At 40.8% G+C, this 17,486-nt stretch overlaps 1 protein-coding gene across 1 annotated transcript; it reads right to left on the bottom strand.

Moving 5' to 3' along the window:
* Positions 1-16,290: 16,290 nt before the first annotated feature.
* On the bottom strand, positions 16,291-17,247 carry LOC138441655 (olfactory receptor 10H1-like). Its single transcript, XM_069592752.1, has one exon. It carries the CDS (start codon positions 17,245-17,247, stop codon positions 16,291-16,293), a length of 957 nt encoding a protein of 318 aa, XP_069448853.1.
* Positions 17,248-17,486: the final 239 nt, after the last annotated feature.

Below are 17,486 nucleotides of genomic sequence, written 5' to 3'. Positions count from 1 at the left end.
ACTCCAATACTTTGGCCACCTCATGGGAAGAGTTGACTCATTGGAAAAGACTCTGATGCTGGGAGAGATGGGGGTAGGAGGAGAAGGGGGTGACAGAGGATGAGATGGTTGCATGGCATCACTGATTCGATGGACATGAGTTTGAGTGAACTTCAGGAGTTGGTGATGGACAGGGAGGCCTGGTGTGCTGCAATTCATGGGGTTGCAAAGAGCACAACTGAGCGACTGAACTGAACTGAACCCCTTGAAGGTTGTTGACTTAAATTCTTGCTTGTGACCTTACTAATAACTACTAGCTATATTACTTTCTATGTAGCTTGTTTCAGAAGATTATTTATGTTACCAAATGTGTGACAGAGCCTGTGATTAACTGCTGATTTGCAGTTCCATATGAGATCAAAAATTGTAATAGTGTAACTCGAGATATGAGAAGAAGCAACAAGAGGAAATATTTTCCTGGACCACGAGGCTAGTATGACAGGTATGGTCCAGAGACTTTTGCTACTTACAAGGCCTGGTCTAGTGACAACACACTGAGTGTCCTGTCAATGGAATCTTTGTTAGACCTGGGAATGAGCCTTCCCAGCACCGCGGGACACAGTGACCATGAAATGCCCTCAATACATGATCAAATATGTGGCTATGAAAGGGCCTTGCTGCCTGAAAGTTGGCCCTTGCCAGCTGCCTCTACAAAGATTAAATCATGACCACTACAAGGCGCTGGCCTTCAACAGCCCCTTTGTTCAGGGCTCAGAATTTGGAGTGTTAACTCCTCTGGGCCTGCCGGCATAACAAACCTGAGTTCTCCAGCTCTCTGAGTGTGGTGCTTGGTTTCTTGATTACTGGTTTCTGCAATGGTATCACATCAGTACATTGGACGCCAAAAATTTACACAATGTCTTATGTCAATTATAACTCATTTTTTTTAAAGTTTCCTTGACAAATTTAAATTGTTTCAGATGCATTTATTTTAAAATAGCAATTTATAATACTTAATGGATTTTAGTTTATGGTGATACTGTTGTATGCAACAACATATATAATTAAAATGCACAAGAGGATTTCCCTGGTGGTCCAGTGGTTAAGAATCCATCTTGCAATGCAGAGGACATGGGTTTGATCCCCAGTCCAGGAAGATCTCACATGCTGCAGAGCAACTAAGCCTGTGTGCCACAATACTAAGCCTGCACTCTAGAACTTGCAAGCTGCCACTACTGATTCAGCGTGTTGCAACTACTGAAGCCCATATGCCTAGAGCCCGTGCTCCACATCAAGAGAGTGGGCAGTGAGAAGCCCATAAACCAAAGAGTAGCCCCTCTCACACAACTAGGAAAAGCCGACCTAAAGCAGGGAAGACCCAACTCAGCCAAAAATAAAATAAATAAATAAAATACTTAAAAAACAACATAACAACAAAAGCAATAAATTAGTCAAATTAGCCAAAGTTTTTTAAAAAAAGAAAATATTTGTATTTATGTTGGAACAGAAACTATACATCATTTGTCCTAAAGTTGAATCCAGTCTTTCTCTATAAATTGAGTAGTAAAACATCTCATGTTAATGTAAACTGTTAGAATGTGGAAACAATTTCAAACCACACTGGTGAATCATGAGAATCCTCCTTTGCAGTATATACTACAGGTTTCCTGTTATCCCTTCACATATATTGTCTCATTCAGAAAACGAAGATCATGGCATCTGGTCCCATCACTTCATGGCAAATATATGGGGAAACAGTAGAAAAAGTGTCAGACTTTATTTTGAGGGGCTCCAAAATCACTGCAGATGGTGACTACAGCCATGAAATTAAAAGACGCTTACTCCTTGGAAGGAAAGTTATAACCAACCTAGACAGCACATTGAAAAGCAGAGACATTACTTTGCCGACTAAGGTCTGTCTAGTCAAGGCTGTGGTTTCTCCATTGGTCATGTATGGATATGAGAGTTGGACTGTGAAGAAAGCTGAGTGCCAAAGAATTGATGCTTTTGTTTTTTTGTTGTTTTTTTTTTTTCTTTTCTTTATTTTTTTTATTTTTTTTTAATTTTAGTTTTTTATTTTTTAAATTTTAAAATCTTTAATTCTTACATGCATTCCCAAACATGAACCCCCCTCCCACCTCCCTCCCCAGAACATCTTTCTGGGTCATCCCCATGCACCAGCCCCAAGCATGCTGTATCCTGCGTCAGACATAGACTGGCAATTCAATTCACATGATAGTATACATGTTAGAATGTCATTCTCCCAAATCATCCCACCCTCTCCCTCTCCCTCTGAGTCCAAAAGTCCGTTATACACATCTGTGTCTCTTTCCCTGTCTTGCATACAGGGTCGTCATTGCCATCTTCCTAAATTCCATATATATGTGTTAGTATACTGTATTGGTGTTTTTCTTTCTGGCTTACTTCACTCTGTATAATCGGCTCCAGTTTCATCCATCTCATCAGAACTGATTCAAATGAATTCTTTTTTACAGCTGAGTAATACTCCATTGTGTATATGTACCACAGCTTTCTTATCCATTCATCTGCTGATGCACATCTAGGTTGTTTCCATGTCCTGGCTATTATAAACAGTGCTGCGATGAACATTGGGGTACATGTGTCTCTTTCAATTCTGGTTTCCTCGGTGTGTATGCCCAGAAGTGGGATTGCTGGGTCATAAGGTAGTTCTATTTGCAATTTTTTAAGGAATCTCCACACTGTTCTCCATAGTGGCTGTACTAGTTTGCATTCCCACCAACAGTGTAGGAGGGTTCCCTTTTCTCCACACCCTCTCCAGCATTTATTGCTTGCAGATTTTTGGATCGCAGCCATTCTGACTGGTGTGAAGTGGTACCTCATTGTGGTTTTGATTTGCATTTCTCTAATAATGAGTGATGTTGAGCATCTTTTCATGTGTTTGTTAGCCATCCGTATGTCTTCTTTGGAGACAATCTCTTTAACAAGTGGTGCTGGGAAAACTGGTCAACCACTTGTAAAAGAATGAAACTAGATCACTTTCTAACACCCCACACAAAAATAAACTCAAAATGGATTAAAGATCTAAATGTAAGATCAGAAACTATAAAACTCCTGGAGGAGAACATAGGCAAAACACTCTCAGACATAAATCACAGCAGGATCCTCTATGATCCACCTCCCAGAATTCTGGAAATAAAAGCAAAAATAAACAAATGGGATCTAATTAAAATTAAAAGCTTCTGCACAACAAAGGAAAATATAAGCAAGGTGAAAAGACAGCCTTCTGAATGGGAGAAAATAATAGCAAATGAAGCAACTGACAAACAACTAATCTCAAAAATATACAAGCAACTTCTGCAGCTCAATTCCAGAAAAATAAACGACCCAATCAAAAAATGGGCCAAAGAACTAAATAGACATTTCTCCAAAGAATTGATGCTTTTGAACTGTGGTGTTGGAGAAGACTCTTGAGAGTCCCTTGGACTGCAAGGAGATCCAACCAGTCCATTCTGAAGGAGATCAGCCCTGGGATTTCTTTGAAGGGAATGATGCTGAAGCCGAAACTCTAGTACTTTGGCCACCTCATGCGAAGAGTTGACTCATTGGAAAAGACTCTGATGCTGGGAGGGATTGGGGGCAGGAGGAGAAGGGGATGACAGAGGATGAGATGGCTGGATGGCATCACTGACTCGATGGATGTGAGTCTGAGTGAACTCCGGGAGTTGGTGATGGACAGGGAGGCCAGGCATGCTGTGATTCATGGGGTCGCAAAGAGTCGGACACAACTGAGCTACTGAACTGAACTGAACAGTTTCACAGTGGAGAATCAAGGCAGATAAACTCACATCCATTCCATCTGACAGAGGGTAAACTGAGGTTCAAGATGCTTGCATGATTCATCCAAGATCACACAAATTGGAAGGGCCTGGCTTCTCCTGCAGGTCTTTTCTGATTCCCAGCCTTGTCCTCACACACCATTTTCCCACAAGGGGTTTTGTGGGTCCCCCATCTAAGGAGGACTAGCTCAGTTTCAAGTCAAGCACTTCAGGATCCTAAAAGCCTTTTAAACCACAGGTGGATATATTCCTAAGTATTTTATTCTTTTCGTTGCAATGGTGAATGGAATTGTTTCTTTAATTTCTTTTTCTACTTTCTCATTATTAGTGTATAGGAATGCAAGGGATTTCTGTGTGTTGATTTTATATCCTGCAACTTTACTATATTCACTGATTAGCTCTAGTAATTTTCTGGTGGAGTCTTTAGGGTTTTCTATGTAGAGGAAAATGTCATCTGCAAACAGTGAGAGATTTACTTCTTCTTTTCCAGTTTGGATTCCTTTTATTTCTTTTTCTGTTCTGATTGCTGTGGCCAAAACTTCCAGAACTATGTTGAATAGTAGCGGTGAAAGTGGACACCCTTGTCTTGTTCCTGACTTTAGGGGAAATGCTTTCAATTTTTCACCATTGAGGATAATGTTTGCTGTGGGTTTGTCATAGATAGCTTTTAATATGTTGAGATATGTTCCTTCTATTCCTGCTTTCTGGAGAGTTTTTATCATAAATGGATGTTGAATTTTGTCAAAGGCCTTCTCTGCATCTATTGAGATAATCATATGGCTTTCATTTTTCAACTTGTTAATGTGGTGAATTACATTGATTGATTTGCGGATATTCAAGAATCTTTGCATCCCTGGGATAAAGCCCACTTGGTCATGGTGCATGATCTTTTTAATGTGTTGTTAGATTCTGATTGCTAGAATTTTGCTGGAGGGATTAACATCAAATAGGGGCAGGTAGAAGAAAGAAGTAGTGAACTTGTAGACAAGACAATTGAAATGACTAAGTCAGGAGTAGGAAGAAAAAGGGATAAAGAAAAGTGAACAAAACCTGAGAGACATGTGGGAGACTATCAAGAGGACCAACATGCTAATGAGGGAACTACCACCAGAAGGAGAAGAAGATGAGACAAATAAAGGGGCAGACACTGCATTTGAAGAAATAGTGGCTGAACAGGCCTACAGATTAATGAAAGACAAGAACATCCAAGAATCTCAATGAACTCTGAACAGGACAAACTCAGAGACTCACATGGGAATACACTGTAATCAGACTTTTGAAAACCAAAGACAAATAGAAAATTTTGAAAGTAGCAAGACATGTGAGTGACTAGACTTAAGGAATCCTCAATAAGGTATTTATTTTAATCACAGTGGGATAAATCTCATTTAATAACAAAATAAAAATTGGAAAACTCATAAATATGTGCGAACTAACAATATATACACTTAAATAACAATGGCTCCAAGAATAAATTACAAAGGAAATGGGAGGATTCAGAAAAAGATGGCGGAGGAATAGGACGGGAAGACCACTTTCTCCCTCACCAATTCCTCAAAAGAACATTTCAACGCCGAGCAAACTCCACAAAACAACTTCTGTAGGCTGGCCGAGGACATCAGGCAACCAGAAAAGCAGACCATTATCTTCAAAAACAGGTAGGAAAAAATATAAAAGATGAAAAAGGAGACAAAGGAGGTGGGGAGGGAGCTCCGTCCCGGGAAGGGAAGCCTGTCCTGGGAAGGGAATTTTAAGAAGAGAGGTTTCCAAACACCAGGAAACACTCTCCCTGCCGAGTCTGTGGCGAGCCTTGGAAACACAGAGGGCAACATAACAGGAAGGAAAAATAAAGAAATAATTAAAACCAAGAGATTACAAGCCCACCAGTAACTCCCCCAGCGGAAAAGCAGCACAGACGCCTGCATCCGCCATTGGGAAGTGGGGGCAGGGCAGGGACGCGCGGGAGGCGCGGGCTGCAGAGCTTTGTAAGAATCGGGCAGGAACGCCCCACGTGCAACCAGAACGATCTAACTTGGGCTAGCAAACCAGACTGTGGGATAGCTACCACGCGAAAAGCTCGAACATAAGACACCGCCAGGACCGAGCACAGAACAAAGGACGGAACGGAAAAAGCCGGCTGCAGACCATCCCCCGCCGGGGACAGGCAGCCAGAGCCGTAAGGACTGGAAAGGGGCAATTGCAGACCCAGAGAGACTTTATTTACCTAACTGCAAGCAGGCTTCTTTGCTAAGACTTCTGGGGGTGCTGGACAATCACCATCTGCCTCACGGGGGGTGCCAGCAGTCCACCCAGAAAGCTGAGCAGCAGCGGCAGAAAAGGTGACAAGCCCCGGCGATCGCGCTCACCAAACTCCTGAGCTACTCGGACCTGGGAAGGGCACAAAGCTCAGTCCCAGCCGAATCTGTGCCTCTGAGGGCTGCCTGAGCGCCGAACCTGAGCGGCTTGGACCAGGGAAGTGCACGCAGCCTAAGGCCGGCCCCAGATGGTTCCTGGCTGAGCATTGTAGAGCTGGAGCAGGTTGTGCGCCGCGAGAAGGGACAGGTCAAGCGGGGCTGAGACACGGTGTGCACACGACAGTGCTGTTTGCAGCATCCCCCCTCCCCACAGCACGACTGAACTAGTGAGCCTAAAAAACCAGCAAACAGAAGAAGTTAAACAGAGGGAACCACCTTGGAAGTGATCCCACACGGCCCACAACATCAGAGAAGGGCCAGATACATTTTTACTATTTTTAAAATCATTCCTTTTTTTTGTTTGTTTGTTTTTCTAACTTTTTTTCAATTGTTGTCTTCTATTTCTCCTCTAATTTTTATTTCTATAACCTACTATTACTATTAAAAAAAAAGACATTTTTTTTTTAAGGCAAACACCATATATAGTCTTTGGATGGTTGTTGGTGGTTTTTTGTGTTTTTTTTTTGTTTTTGTTGTTGTTGTTGTTTTTTAAATAATTCTTCTTATTTTTTTTTCTTCCTTTTTCCTTCTGCTTCTTTTCTTTAATATTGTATTTTTGAAAATCCAACCTCTACTCTAGATTTTTAATCTTTGCTCTTAGGTTTTTGTTGTCAATTTTGTACATTTAAAAACCCAAACTTCACTACCCAAGTTTACCTGAGAGCGAGATTACTGGCTTGACCACTCTCTCCTCCTTTGGACTCTCCTTTTTCTCCACCAGGTGGCCTCTGTCTCTTTTCTCCCCCATCTCTTCTCTATCCAACTCTGTGAATCTCTGTGTGTTCCAGACGGTGGAGAACACCTAAGGAACTGGTTACTGGCAGGATTTGTCTCTCTCCTTCTCATTCCTCTCTCTTATCCTCCTGGTCACCTCTGTCTACTTCCTCCCTCTTCTCTTCCCCGTATAACTCCGTAAATACCTCTGAGCGGTCCAGACTATAGAGCGCACATAAGGAAGTGACTACTGGCTAGCTTGCTCTCTCCTCTTTTGATCTCACCGCATCTCATTCCAGTTACCTCTAACTACCCCCTCCATCTTCTCTTCTCCTTGTAACTCAGTGAACCTCTCTGAGTGTCCCTCAATGTGGAGAAACTTTTCATCTTTAACCTAGATGTTTTATCATCAGTGCTGTATAGATGGAGAAGTCTAGAGGCTACTGTAAAAATAAAACTGAAAACCAGAAGCAAGAGGCTTAAATCCAAAGCCTGAAAACCTTAGAGAACTCTTGAATTCAGGGAACATTAAGCGATAGGAGCTCATCAAATGCCTTCATACCTACACTGAAACCAAGCTCCACCCAAGGGCCAACAAGTTCCAAAACAAGACATACCACACAAATTCTCCAGCAACACAGGAACACTCCCCTGAGCTTCAATATACAGGCAGCTCAAAATTATTCCAAAACCTTTGATGTCTAATAACCCATTACGGGTCACTCCACTGCACTCCAGAGAGAAGAAACCCAGCTCCACCCACCAGAACTCCAACACAAGCCTCCCTAACCAGGAAATCTTGACAAGCCACTGATAGAACCCCACCCACAGTGAGGAAGCTCCATAATAAAGAGAACTCCACAAATTACCAGAATATAAAAAGGCCACCCCAAACGCAGCAATATAACCAAGATGAAGAGACAGAGGAATACTCAGCAGGTAAAGGAACAGGAGAGTTGCCCACCAAACCAAACAAAAGAGGAAGAAGTAGGGAATCTACCGGAGAAGGAATTCCGAATATTGATAGCGAAAATGATCCAAAATCTTGAAATCAAAATGGAATCACAGATAAATAGCCTAGAGACAAGGATTGAGAAGATGCAAGAAAGGTTTAACAAGGACCTAGAAGAAATAAAAAAGAGTCAAAATATAATGAATAATGCAATAAATGAGCTCAGAAACACTCTGGAGGCAACAAATAGTAGAATAATGGAGGCAGAAGATAGGATTAGTGAAATAGAAGATAGAATGGTAGAAATAAATGAATCAGAGAGGAAATAAGAAAAACGAATTAAAAGAAATGAGGACAATCTCAGAGACCTCCAGGACAATATGAAACGCTCCAACATTAGAATTATAGGAGTCCCAGAAGAAGAAGACAGAAAGAAAGATCATGAGAAAATCCTTGAGGAGATAATAGTTGAAAACTTCCCTAAATTGGGGAAGGAAATAATCACCCAAGTCCAAGAAACACAGAGAGTTCCAAATAGGATAAACCCAAGGCAAAACACCCCAAGACACATATTAATCAAATTAACAAAGATCAAACACAAAGAACAAATATTAAAAGCAGCAAGGGAAAAACAACAAATAACACACAAGGGGATTCCCATAAGGATAACAGCTGATCTTTCAATAGAAACTCTTCAGGCCAGGAGGGAATGGCAAGACATACCTAAAGTGATGAAAGACAATAACCTACAGCCCAGATTACTGTACCCAGCAAGGATCTCATTCAAATACGAAGGAGAAATCAAAAGCTTTACAGACAAGCAAAAGCTGAGAGAATTCAGCACCACCAAACCAGCTCTCCAACAAATTCTAAAGGATATTCTCTAGACAGGAAACACGAAAGGGGTGTATAAACCCGAACCCAAAACAATAAAGTAAATGGTAACGGGATCATACTTATCAATAATTACCTTAAACGTAAATGGGTTGAATGCCCCAACCAAAAGGCAAAGAGTGGCCGAATGGATACAAAAACAAGACCCCTCTATATGCTGCTTACAAGAGACCCACCTCAAAACAAGGGACACATACAGACTGAAAGTGAAGGGCTGGGAAAAGATATACCATGCAAATAGAGACCAAAAGAAAGCAGGAGTGGCAATACTCATTTCCGATAAAATAGACTTTAAAACAAAGGCTGTGAAAAGAGACAACGAAGGCCACTACATAATGATCAAAGGATCAATCCAAGAAGAAGATATAACAATTATAAATATATATGCACCCAATATGGGAGCACCACAATATGTAAGGCAAATGCTAACAAGTATGAAAGGGGAAATCAACAATAACGCAATAATAGTGGGAGACTTTAATACCCCACTCACACCTATGGACAGATCAACTAAACAGAAAATTAACAAAGAAACGCAAACTTTAAATGATACATTAGATCAGTTAGACCTAATTGATATCTATAGGACATTTAACCCCAAAACAATGAATTTCACCTCTTTTTCAAGTGCTCATGGAACCTTCTCCAGGATAGATCACATCCTGGGCCATAAATCTAAACTTGATAAATTCAAAAAAATCGAAATCATTCCAAGCATCTTTTCTGACCATAATGCATTAAGATTAGATCTCAATTACAGGACAAAAACTATTAAAAATTCCAACATATGGAGGTTGAACAACACACATCTGAATAACCAACAAATCACAGAAGAAATCAAAAAAGAAATCAAAATATGCATAGAAACTAATGAAAATGAAAACACAACAACCCAAAACCTGTGGGACACTATAAAAGCAGTGCTAAGAGGAAAGTTCATAGCAATACAGGCATACCTCAAGAAACAAGAAAAAAGCCAAATAAATAACCTAACTCTACACCTAAAGCAACTAGAAAAGGAAGAATTGGAGAACCCCAGAGTTACTAGAAGGAAAGAAATCTTAAAAATTAGGGCAGAAATAAATGCAAAAGAAACAAAAGAGACCATAGCAAAAATCAACAGAGCCAAAAGCTGGTTCTTTGAAAGGATAAATAAAATTGACAAACCATTAGCCAGACTCATCAAGAAGCAAAGAGAGAAAAATCAAATCAATAAAATTAGAAATGAAAATGGAGAGATCACAACAGACAACGCAGAAATACAAAGGATCATAAGAGATTACTATCAGCAGTTGTATGCCAATAAAATGGACAATGTGGAAGAAATGGACAAATTCTTAGAAAAGTACAATTTTCCAAAACTGAACCAGGAAGAAATAGAAAATCTTAACAGACCCATCACAAGCACGGAAATTGAAACTGTAATCAGAAATCTTCCAGCAAACAAAAGCCCAGGTCCAGACGGCTTCACAGCTGAATTCTACCAAAAATTTCGAGAAGAGCTAACACCTATCCTCCTCAAACTCTTCCAGAAAATTGCAGAGGAAGGTAAACTTCCAAACTCATTCTATGAGGCCACCATCACCCTAATACCAAAACCTGACAAAGATGTCACAAAAAAAGAAAACTACAGGCCAATATCACTGATGAACATAGATGCAAACATCCTCAACAAAATTCTAGCAATCAGAATCCAACAACACATTAAAAAGATCATACACCATGACCAAGTGGGCTTTATCCCAGGGATGCAAGGATTCTTCAATATCCACAAATCAATCAATGTAATTCACCACATTAACAAATTGAAAAATAAAAACCATATGATTATCTCAATAGATGCAGAGAAGGCCTTTGACAAAATTCAACATCCATTTATGATAAAAACTCTCCAGAAAGCAGGAATAGAAGGAACATACCTCAACATAATAAAAGCTATCTATGACAAACCCACAGCAAACATTATCCTCAATGGTGAAAAATTGAAAGCATTTCCCCTAAAGTCAGGAACAAGACAAGGGTGTCCACTTTCACCGCTACTATTCAACATAGTTCTGGAAGTTTTGGCCACAGCAATCAGGACAGAAAAAGAAATAAAAGGAATCCAAATTGGAAAAGAAGTAAAACTCTCACTATTTGCAGATGACATGATCCTCTACATGGAAAACCCTAAAGACTCCACCAGAAAATTACTAGAGCTCATCAATGAATATAGTAAAGTTGCAGGATATAAAATCAACACACAGAAATCCCTCGCATTCCTATATACTAATAATGAGAAAGTAGAAAAAGAAATTAAGGAAACAATTCCATTCACCATTGCAACGAAAAGAATAAATTACTTAGGAATATATCTACCTAAAGAAACTAAAGACCTATATATAGAAAACTATAAAACACTGATGAAAGAAATCAAAGAGGACACTAATAGATGGAGAAATATACCATGTTCATGGATTGGAAGAATCAATATAGTGAAAATGAGTATACTACCCAAAGCAATTTACAAATTCAATTCAATCCCTATCAAGCTACCAGCAATATTTTTCACAGAACTAGAACAAATAATTTCAAGATTTGTATGGAAATACAAAAAACCTCGAATTGCCAAAGCAATCTTGAGAAAGAAGAATGGAACTGGAGGAATCAACTTGCCTGACTTCAGGCTCTACTACAAAGCCACAGTCATCAAAACAGTATGGTACTGGCACAAAGACAGACATATAGATCAATGGAACAAAATAGAAAGCCCAGAGATAAATCCACACACATATGGACACCTTATCTTTGACAAAGGAGGCAAGAATATACAATGGAGTAAAGACAATCTCTTTAACAAGTGGTACTGGGAAAACTGGTCAACCACTTGTAAAAGAATGAAACTAGATCACTTTCTAACACCATACACTAAAATAAACTCAACATGGATTAAAGATCTAAATGTAAGATCAGAAACTATAAAACTCCTAGAGGAGAACATAGGCAAAACACTCTCCGACATAAATCACAGCAGGATCCTCTATGATCCACCTCCCAAAATTCTGGAAATAAAAGCAAAAATAAACAAATGGGATCTAATTAAAATTAAACGCTTCTGCACAACAAAGGAAAATATAAGCAAGGTGAAAAGACAGCCTTCTGAATGGGAGAAAATAATAGCAAATGAAGCAACTGACAAACAACTAATCTCCAAAATATACAAGCAACTTATGCAGCTCAATTCCAGAAAAATAAACGACCCAATCAAAAAATGGGCCAAAGAACTAAATAGACATTTCTCCAAAGAAGACATACGGATGGCTAACAAACACATGAAAAGATGCTCAACATCACTCATTATCAGAGAAATGCAAATCAAAACCACAATGAGGTACCACTTCACACCAGTCAGAATGGCTGCGATCCAAAAATCTGCAAGCAATAAATGCTGGAGAGGGTGTGGAGAAAAGGGAACCCTCCTACACTGTTGGTGGGAATGCAAACTAGTACAGCCACTATGGAGAACAGTGTGGAGATTCCTTAAAAAATTGCAAATAGAACTACCTTATGACCCAGCAATCCCCCTGCTGGGCATACACACCAAGGAAACCAGAATGGAAAGAGACACATGTACCCCAATGTTCATCGCAGCACTGTTTATAATAGCCAGGACATGGAAACAACCTAGATGTCCATCAGCAGATGAATGGATAAGAAAGCTGTGGTACATATACACAATGGAGTATTACTCAGCCATTAAAAAGAATTCATTTGAATCAGTTCTGATGAGATGGATGGAACTGGAGCCGATGATACAGAGTGAAGTAAGCCAGAAAGAAAAACACTAATACAGTATACTAACACATATATATGGAATTTAGAAAGATGGCAATGACGACCCTGTATGCAAGACAGGAAAAAAGACACAGCTGTGTATAACGGACTTTTGGACTCAGAGGGAGAGGGAGAGGGTGGGATGATTTGGGAGAATGGCATTCTAACATGTATACTATCATGTAAGAATTGAATCGCCAGTCTATGTCTGACGCAGGATACAGCATGCTTGGGGCTGGTGCATGGGGATGACCCACAGAGATGTTCTGGGGAGGGAGGTGGGAGGGGGGTTCATGTTTGGGAACACATGTAAGAATTAAAGATTTTAAAATTTAAAAAAAAAATAAAAAATAAATATTGTAAAGATAAAAAAACAAAGGAAATGGGAAACTATTTAGAAAAAAACAACAACAACAAAACATACAAAACAATAGGATGCAATAAATGTACACTCAGTTGAAAATTTATAACTAGGAATGCCTATATTAAAATTAAAAATTTAAAATAAAAAACCTAGTTTTATGATCTTAAGGAAGAATAAAATGAAAAGCAAACTATATCCAAAGTTAGCAGACAGGAGGAATAAAAATTTAGAGTGGAGATAAATTAAATAGACAGTGGAAAAGTAATAGATTCAATAAAACCAGAAGTTGATTCCTTGATAAGTTCAACAAAATTTAAAAATCTTCAACTAGACTGAATATAAAATAGAGAGAAGCCACTGATAAATAAAATGAGAAATGAAAGTGGAAATGTTACTACTGACCTTACAGAAATGAAAAGACTGTTAAGACATCACTAAGAACAGTTATATGCCAAGAACTAAATAGCTAGATAAAATATACAGATTTTTAGAAACACACGGACTACCTAAATGACTCAAGGTGAAAAGGAACAAACTAGATATTTAAAAATAGACCCAAATGGAACTGTTTAATTGATTTTCAAATAAATTGTCAAGCTAATTCAAAGGTGAAAAATAATAATAATAAACCACAGGTGGGCAGTTGTAATCCACCATGCACTGGAGCATGCATCCTTGGGACACTGACGTAACATTTCTACAGATTCAGGACTACTTTATGATTGCAAAATAAGTTTTATTCTTGTTGGAATTCCTGAGTAACTCTTTCACACTGAGCCAAGATACTCCCCATGCTTGGCAGCAAAACAGATCTGGGCAAGAATACAAACTGGGCTCTTTCATTTTGTTCATTAAAGGCCAACTTGGCCTCTGGTCCTACTGGTATCCAAATGGAAAAAGAACCTGGAAAATGATGTGATACCAACAATGAGTTGGGCACCCAATGCCTTCTGCAAACTTATTGTGATTTCTTAGGCTATCAGTTTCCTGAACACAGGAAGTCTGTCCATCTTGCTTGCCATCACACCTAGCACCTACATAGGACTTGGAAGATAAAATGTATTAACAGATATTTCTTAGCTGGACCAGTGTAATCCCCAATTACCAATGTAATCTGTGCTGAACAAGCCAGAATGTTGGCTATGAAGTTTACTGTAAGAAATCTCTCTATAAAGCAGAGGGAAATGGTTTGTGAAAAACTGTATTTGAAGTCAGGATGACCTGGCTTTAATTCTTGCATCCCATTTTCCACCTAATTATATGGATGTTTTATAGATATCATTCTAGATCTGTCTAAATAACAGGATGTTCAGAGCTGTGACATTTAAGATCAGAAAACTTTAGATGCAATCATTAATAAAGAACTGTTAGGCTCATGGACACAGTGAGGAGAGGAAAGGATGGCAAGAATTGAGAGAGTAGCGTGGAAACAGACACATTACCATATGTCAATTAAATAGCCAGTGGGAATTTAATGTGACTCAGGGGGCTCAAACAGGTGCTCTGTGATAACCTAGAGGGGTGGGATGGGGTGGGAGTTGGGAGGGAGCTTCAAGCAGGAGGGAACATATGTATACCTCCGGCTGATTCATGTTGATGTATGGCAGAAACCAACACCATATTTTAAAGCACAAAAATTTAAACTAAAAAATGTTAAACAGAATCTTGGTTCCTTTATACATGAAACACAAAACAGCTATTTAAGCCATTTGATCCTTGTATTTGATCTCTCTCCCTGGAGATCCCATTTAGTATCATGGTTTTATGTACCTTGTGGACACAGGTAATCCTCAAATTCTTATATTTACCCCTATCCACCTGTCTACTCAGCATCTCCAAGTGGATAACTAGAAGGCATCTCAAATGTATCCAAACCTTGGATGTTCTCATTGGCATTATCATCCTTTCTCTCTGTCTCTGTCTCTGTCTCTGTCTCTGTCTCTCTCTCTCTCTCTCTCTCTCTCTCTCTCTCTCACACACACACACACACACACACACATTTCATTCTCCTACAGTCTATTTTTTCTTAGAAAACAGCAACTCAAAATTCAGTCCCTTGGAATCTTACCTACTCAAATACCGTGGATCCCCTTCCTAAATGTACTAAACAAATAGAATGCTCTTGGCCATGTCTTTCTCTCTTGACTTGCTTTACTTGACTCCCACTTATTACAGCCTAACCTATTAGATTATTGGCATATTAGCTTATCGGATATTGTCTGTCTCTGCCCAGTAGAATGTTGCTTTGGGGAGGTCAGGGACACCCAGCCCATGCTCACCATGGTATTCGTTCACAGCCTATGGTGCGTGTGTACATGCTTCAGTTGTGTCCAACTCTTTGTGACCCTATGAACTGTACCCCACCAGACTCCTCTGTCCATGGGGATTCTCCCGGCAAGAATACTGGAGTAGCTTGCCAGGCTCTTCTCCAGACGATCTTCCCAACCCAGGGATCAAAACTGCGTCTCTTATGTCTCCTACCTTGGCAGAGGGATTCTTTACCACTAGTGCCACCTGGCAAGCCAACAGCATATAGAGGCTCTCAAATATCTGTTTAACTAGTTATTTTAGAAAAATGACAGTAAATGAAGGTAACTGCAACGTTCAGTTTTTATCAAATTGGATGAACAAAAATTTTTTCAGGTTCCTTAATACTGTTGCAGTGGGAGTGAGGTGCTGTGTGTCCTTAGGCAAGTACTTTAATAAGTGAATTTCATGGCATGTGAATTATATTTCAACAAAGTTATTTGGTTAAAAATTGAAACTAGGGGCTTCCCTGGTGGTCCAGTGGTTAAGAATCCGCCTTGCAATGTAGGGGACATGGGTTTGATCCCTGGTCTGGGAAGATCCGACATGCCACAAGGCAGTTAAGCCCATGTGCCACAACTACTGAGCCTGCAAGCGAAAATTACTGAAGCCCACACACCCTAGAGCCCATGCTCTGCAGCAAGGGAAACCCCTGCAATGAAAAGCCTGTGTACCACAACTATAGCAGTCCCTATTCGCCTTGACTAGAGAAAACCTGCACACAGCAATGAAGACTCTGTGCAGTCAAAGATAAATAGATAAATCTTTTTTAAAATTGAAGCTAATGTGAGACACACAGACCATGAGAGGAAAAAGGAAAAAAATATTAACATTTATTGAACACCTACTATGTGATGTGTCATGCACACACACACAAATCTTTACACCAGTCTTACAAGGTAGCTTTGATTAACCCCGTTGTATAGATGAGGGTGCGGTCTTCCTTCTACCGTAATCTGAAACCACCGCAGCCACTCAGACGCTGGAGGGGTACAGCTTGCTGAGGAAGGTCTTTTTCATGGCGATCTTCAGCTCCTTGTTCCTGAGACTGAAGATGATGGGGCTCAGGAAGGGAGTGAGGACTGTGTAGGTGATGCCCATCAGCGTGTCTCCTTCCAGAGACTGGGGACCCTTGGGCTTGAGGTAGATGACAGAGGCAAAGCCGTAGTGCACGACCACCACGGTGAGGTGGGACGCACACGTGGAGAAGGCTTTGTGCCGGCCCTCGGCTGAAGGGATCCTCAAGATGGCGGCCACGATGAAGGCATAAGAGAGCAGGATGAGGAGACCACAGCCCAGCAGGGCGGCGATACACACCAGGCCCACGCCCTTGGCGACTATTTGCACTTCAGTTCCACAGGCCAACTTCAGAAGAGGTGGCACATGGCAGCCAAAATAGTGAATTTCATTAGACCCACAGAAAGTGAGTTGGAAAATGGAAGATGTCACCACTAGCCCAACAACTAAGCCTCCAGCCCAGGACCAGGCCACCAGGCAGGCGCAGCCCCGGGGGCTCATGAGCACGTTGTAGCGCAGGGGGTGGCAGATGGCCACGTAGCGGTCGTAGCCCATGACGGTGAGCAGGAAGGAGTGGGTGAAGCCGGGCGTGAAGGAGAAGAACATCTGGCTGGCACAGGCCCTGAAGGAGATGGAGCGGTCAGTGGAGAGCAGGTCGGCCAGCATGCGCGGGATGATGGCGAAGGTGTAGAGGACCTCGGAGATGGAGAGGGCGCACAGGAAGAGGTACATGGGGGTGTGGAGGCTGTGCTCCCTCCAGACGGTGACCATGATGAACAGGTTCCCCAGCAGCGTGAACAGGTACATCAGCAGGAAGAGCAGGAAGAACATCAGCTGAAGGTGGGGGAAGGTGGAGAAGCCGATGAGGATGAATTCAGTCACTGAGGTGTAATTTAGCTTCAGAATGGCAGCCATACTGTTGGGGAAAAGAAGGAGGAATTCCCATAGGTAGGAACTCGGGGTCTCTAATGAGCCCTCTTCAGGACTTCTGGAGAGGCTCCTTCACCCCTTCAAACCATGATCAGTCCATCTGCATAATAATGTTCTGAATAAAGGTCTGCCTTGTGGTTTAAATAGGACCACCTGAATAGTCACTGGAAGGACTGATGCTAAAGCTGAAACTCAAGTAGTTTGGCCACCTGATGCAAAGAGCT

The sequence above is a fragment of the Ovis canadensis genome, chromosome 5 (assembly GCF_042477335.2).
Source record: "Ovis canadensis isolate MfBH-ARS-UI-01 breed Bighorn chromosome 5, ARS-UI_OviCan_v2, whole genome shotgun sequence".
Classification (NCBI taxonomy): Eukaryota; Metazoa; Chordata; class Mammalia; order Artiodactyla; family Bovidae; genus Ovis; species Ovis canadensis.
Note: the sequence above shows the minus strand (reverse complement) of the source record. Positions and strands in the feature narration are given on the sequence as shown.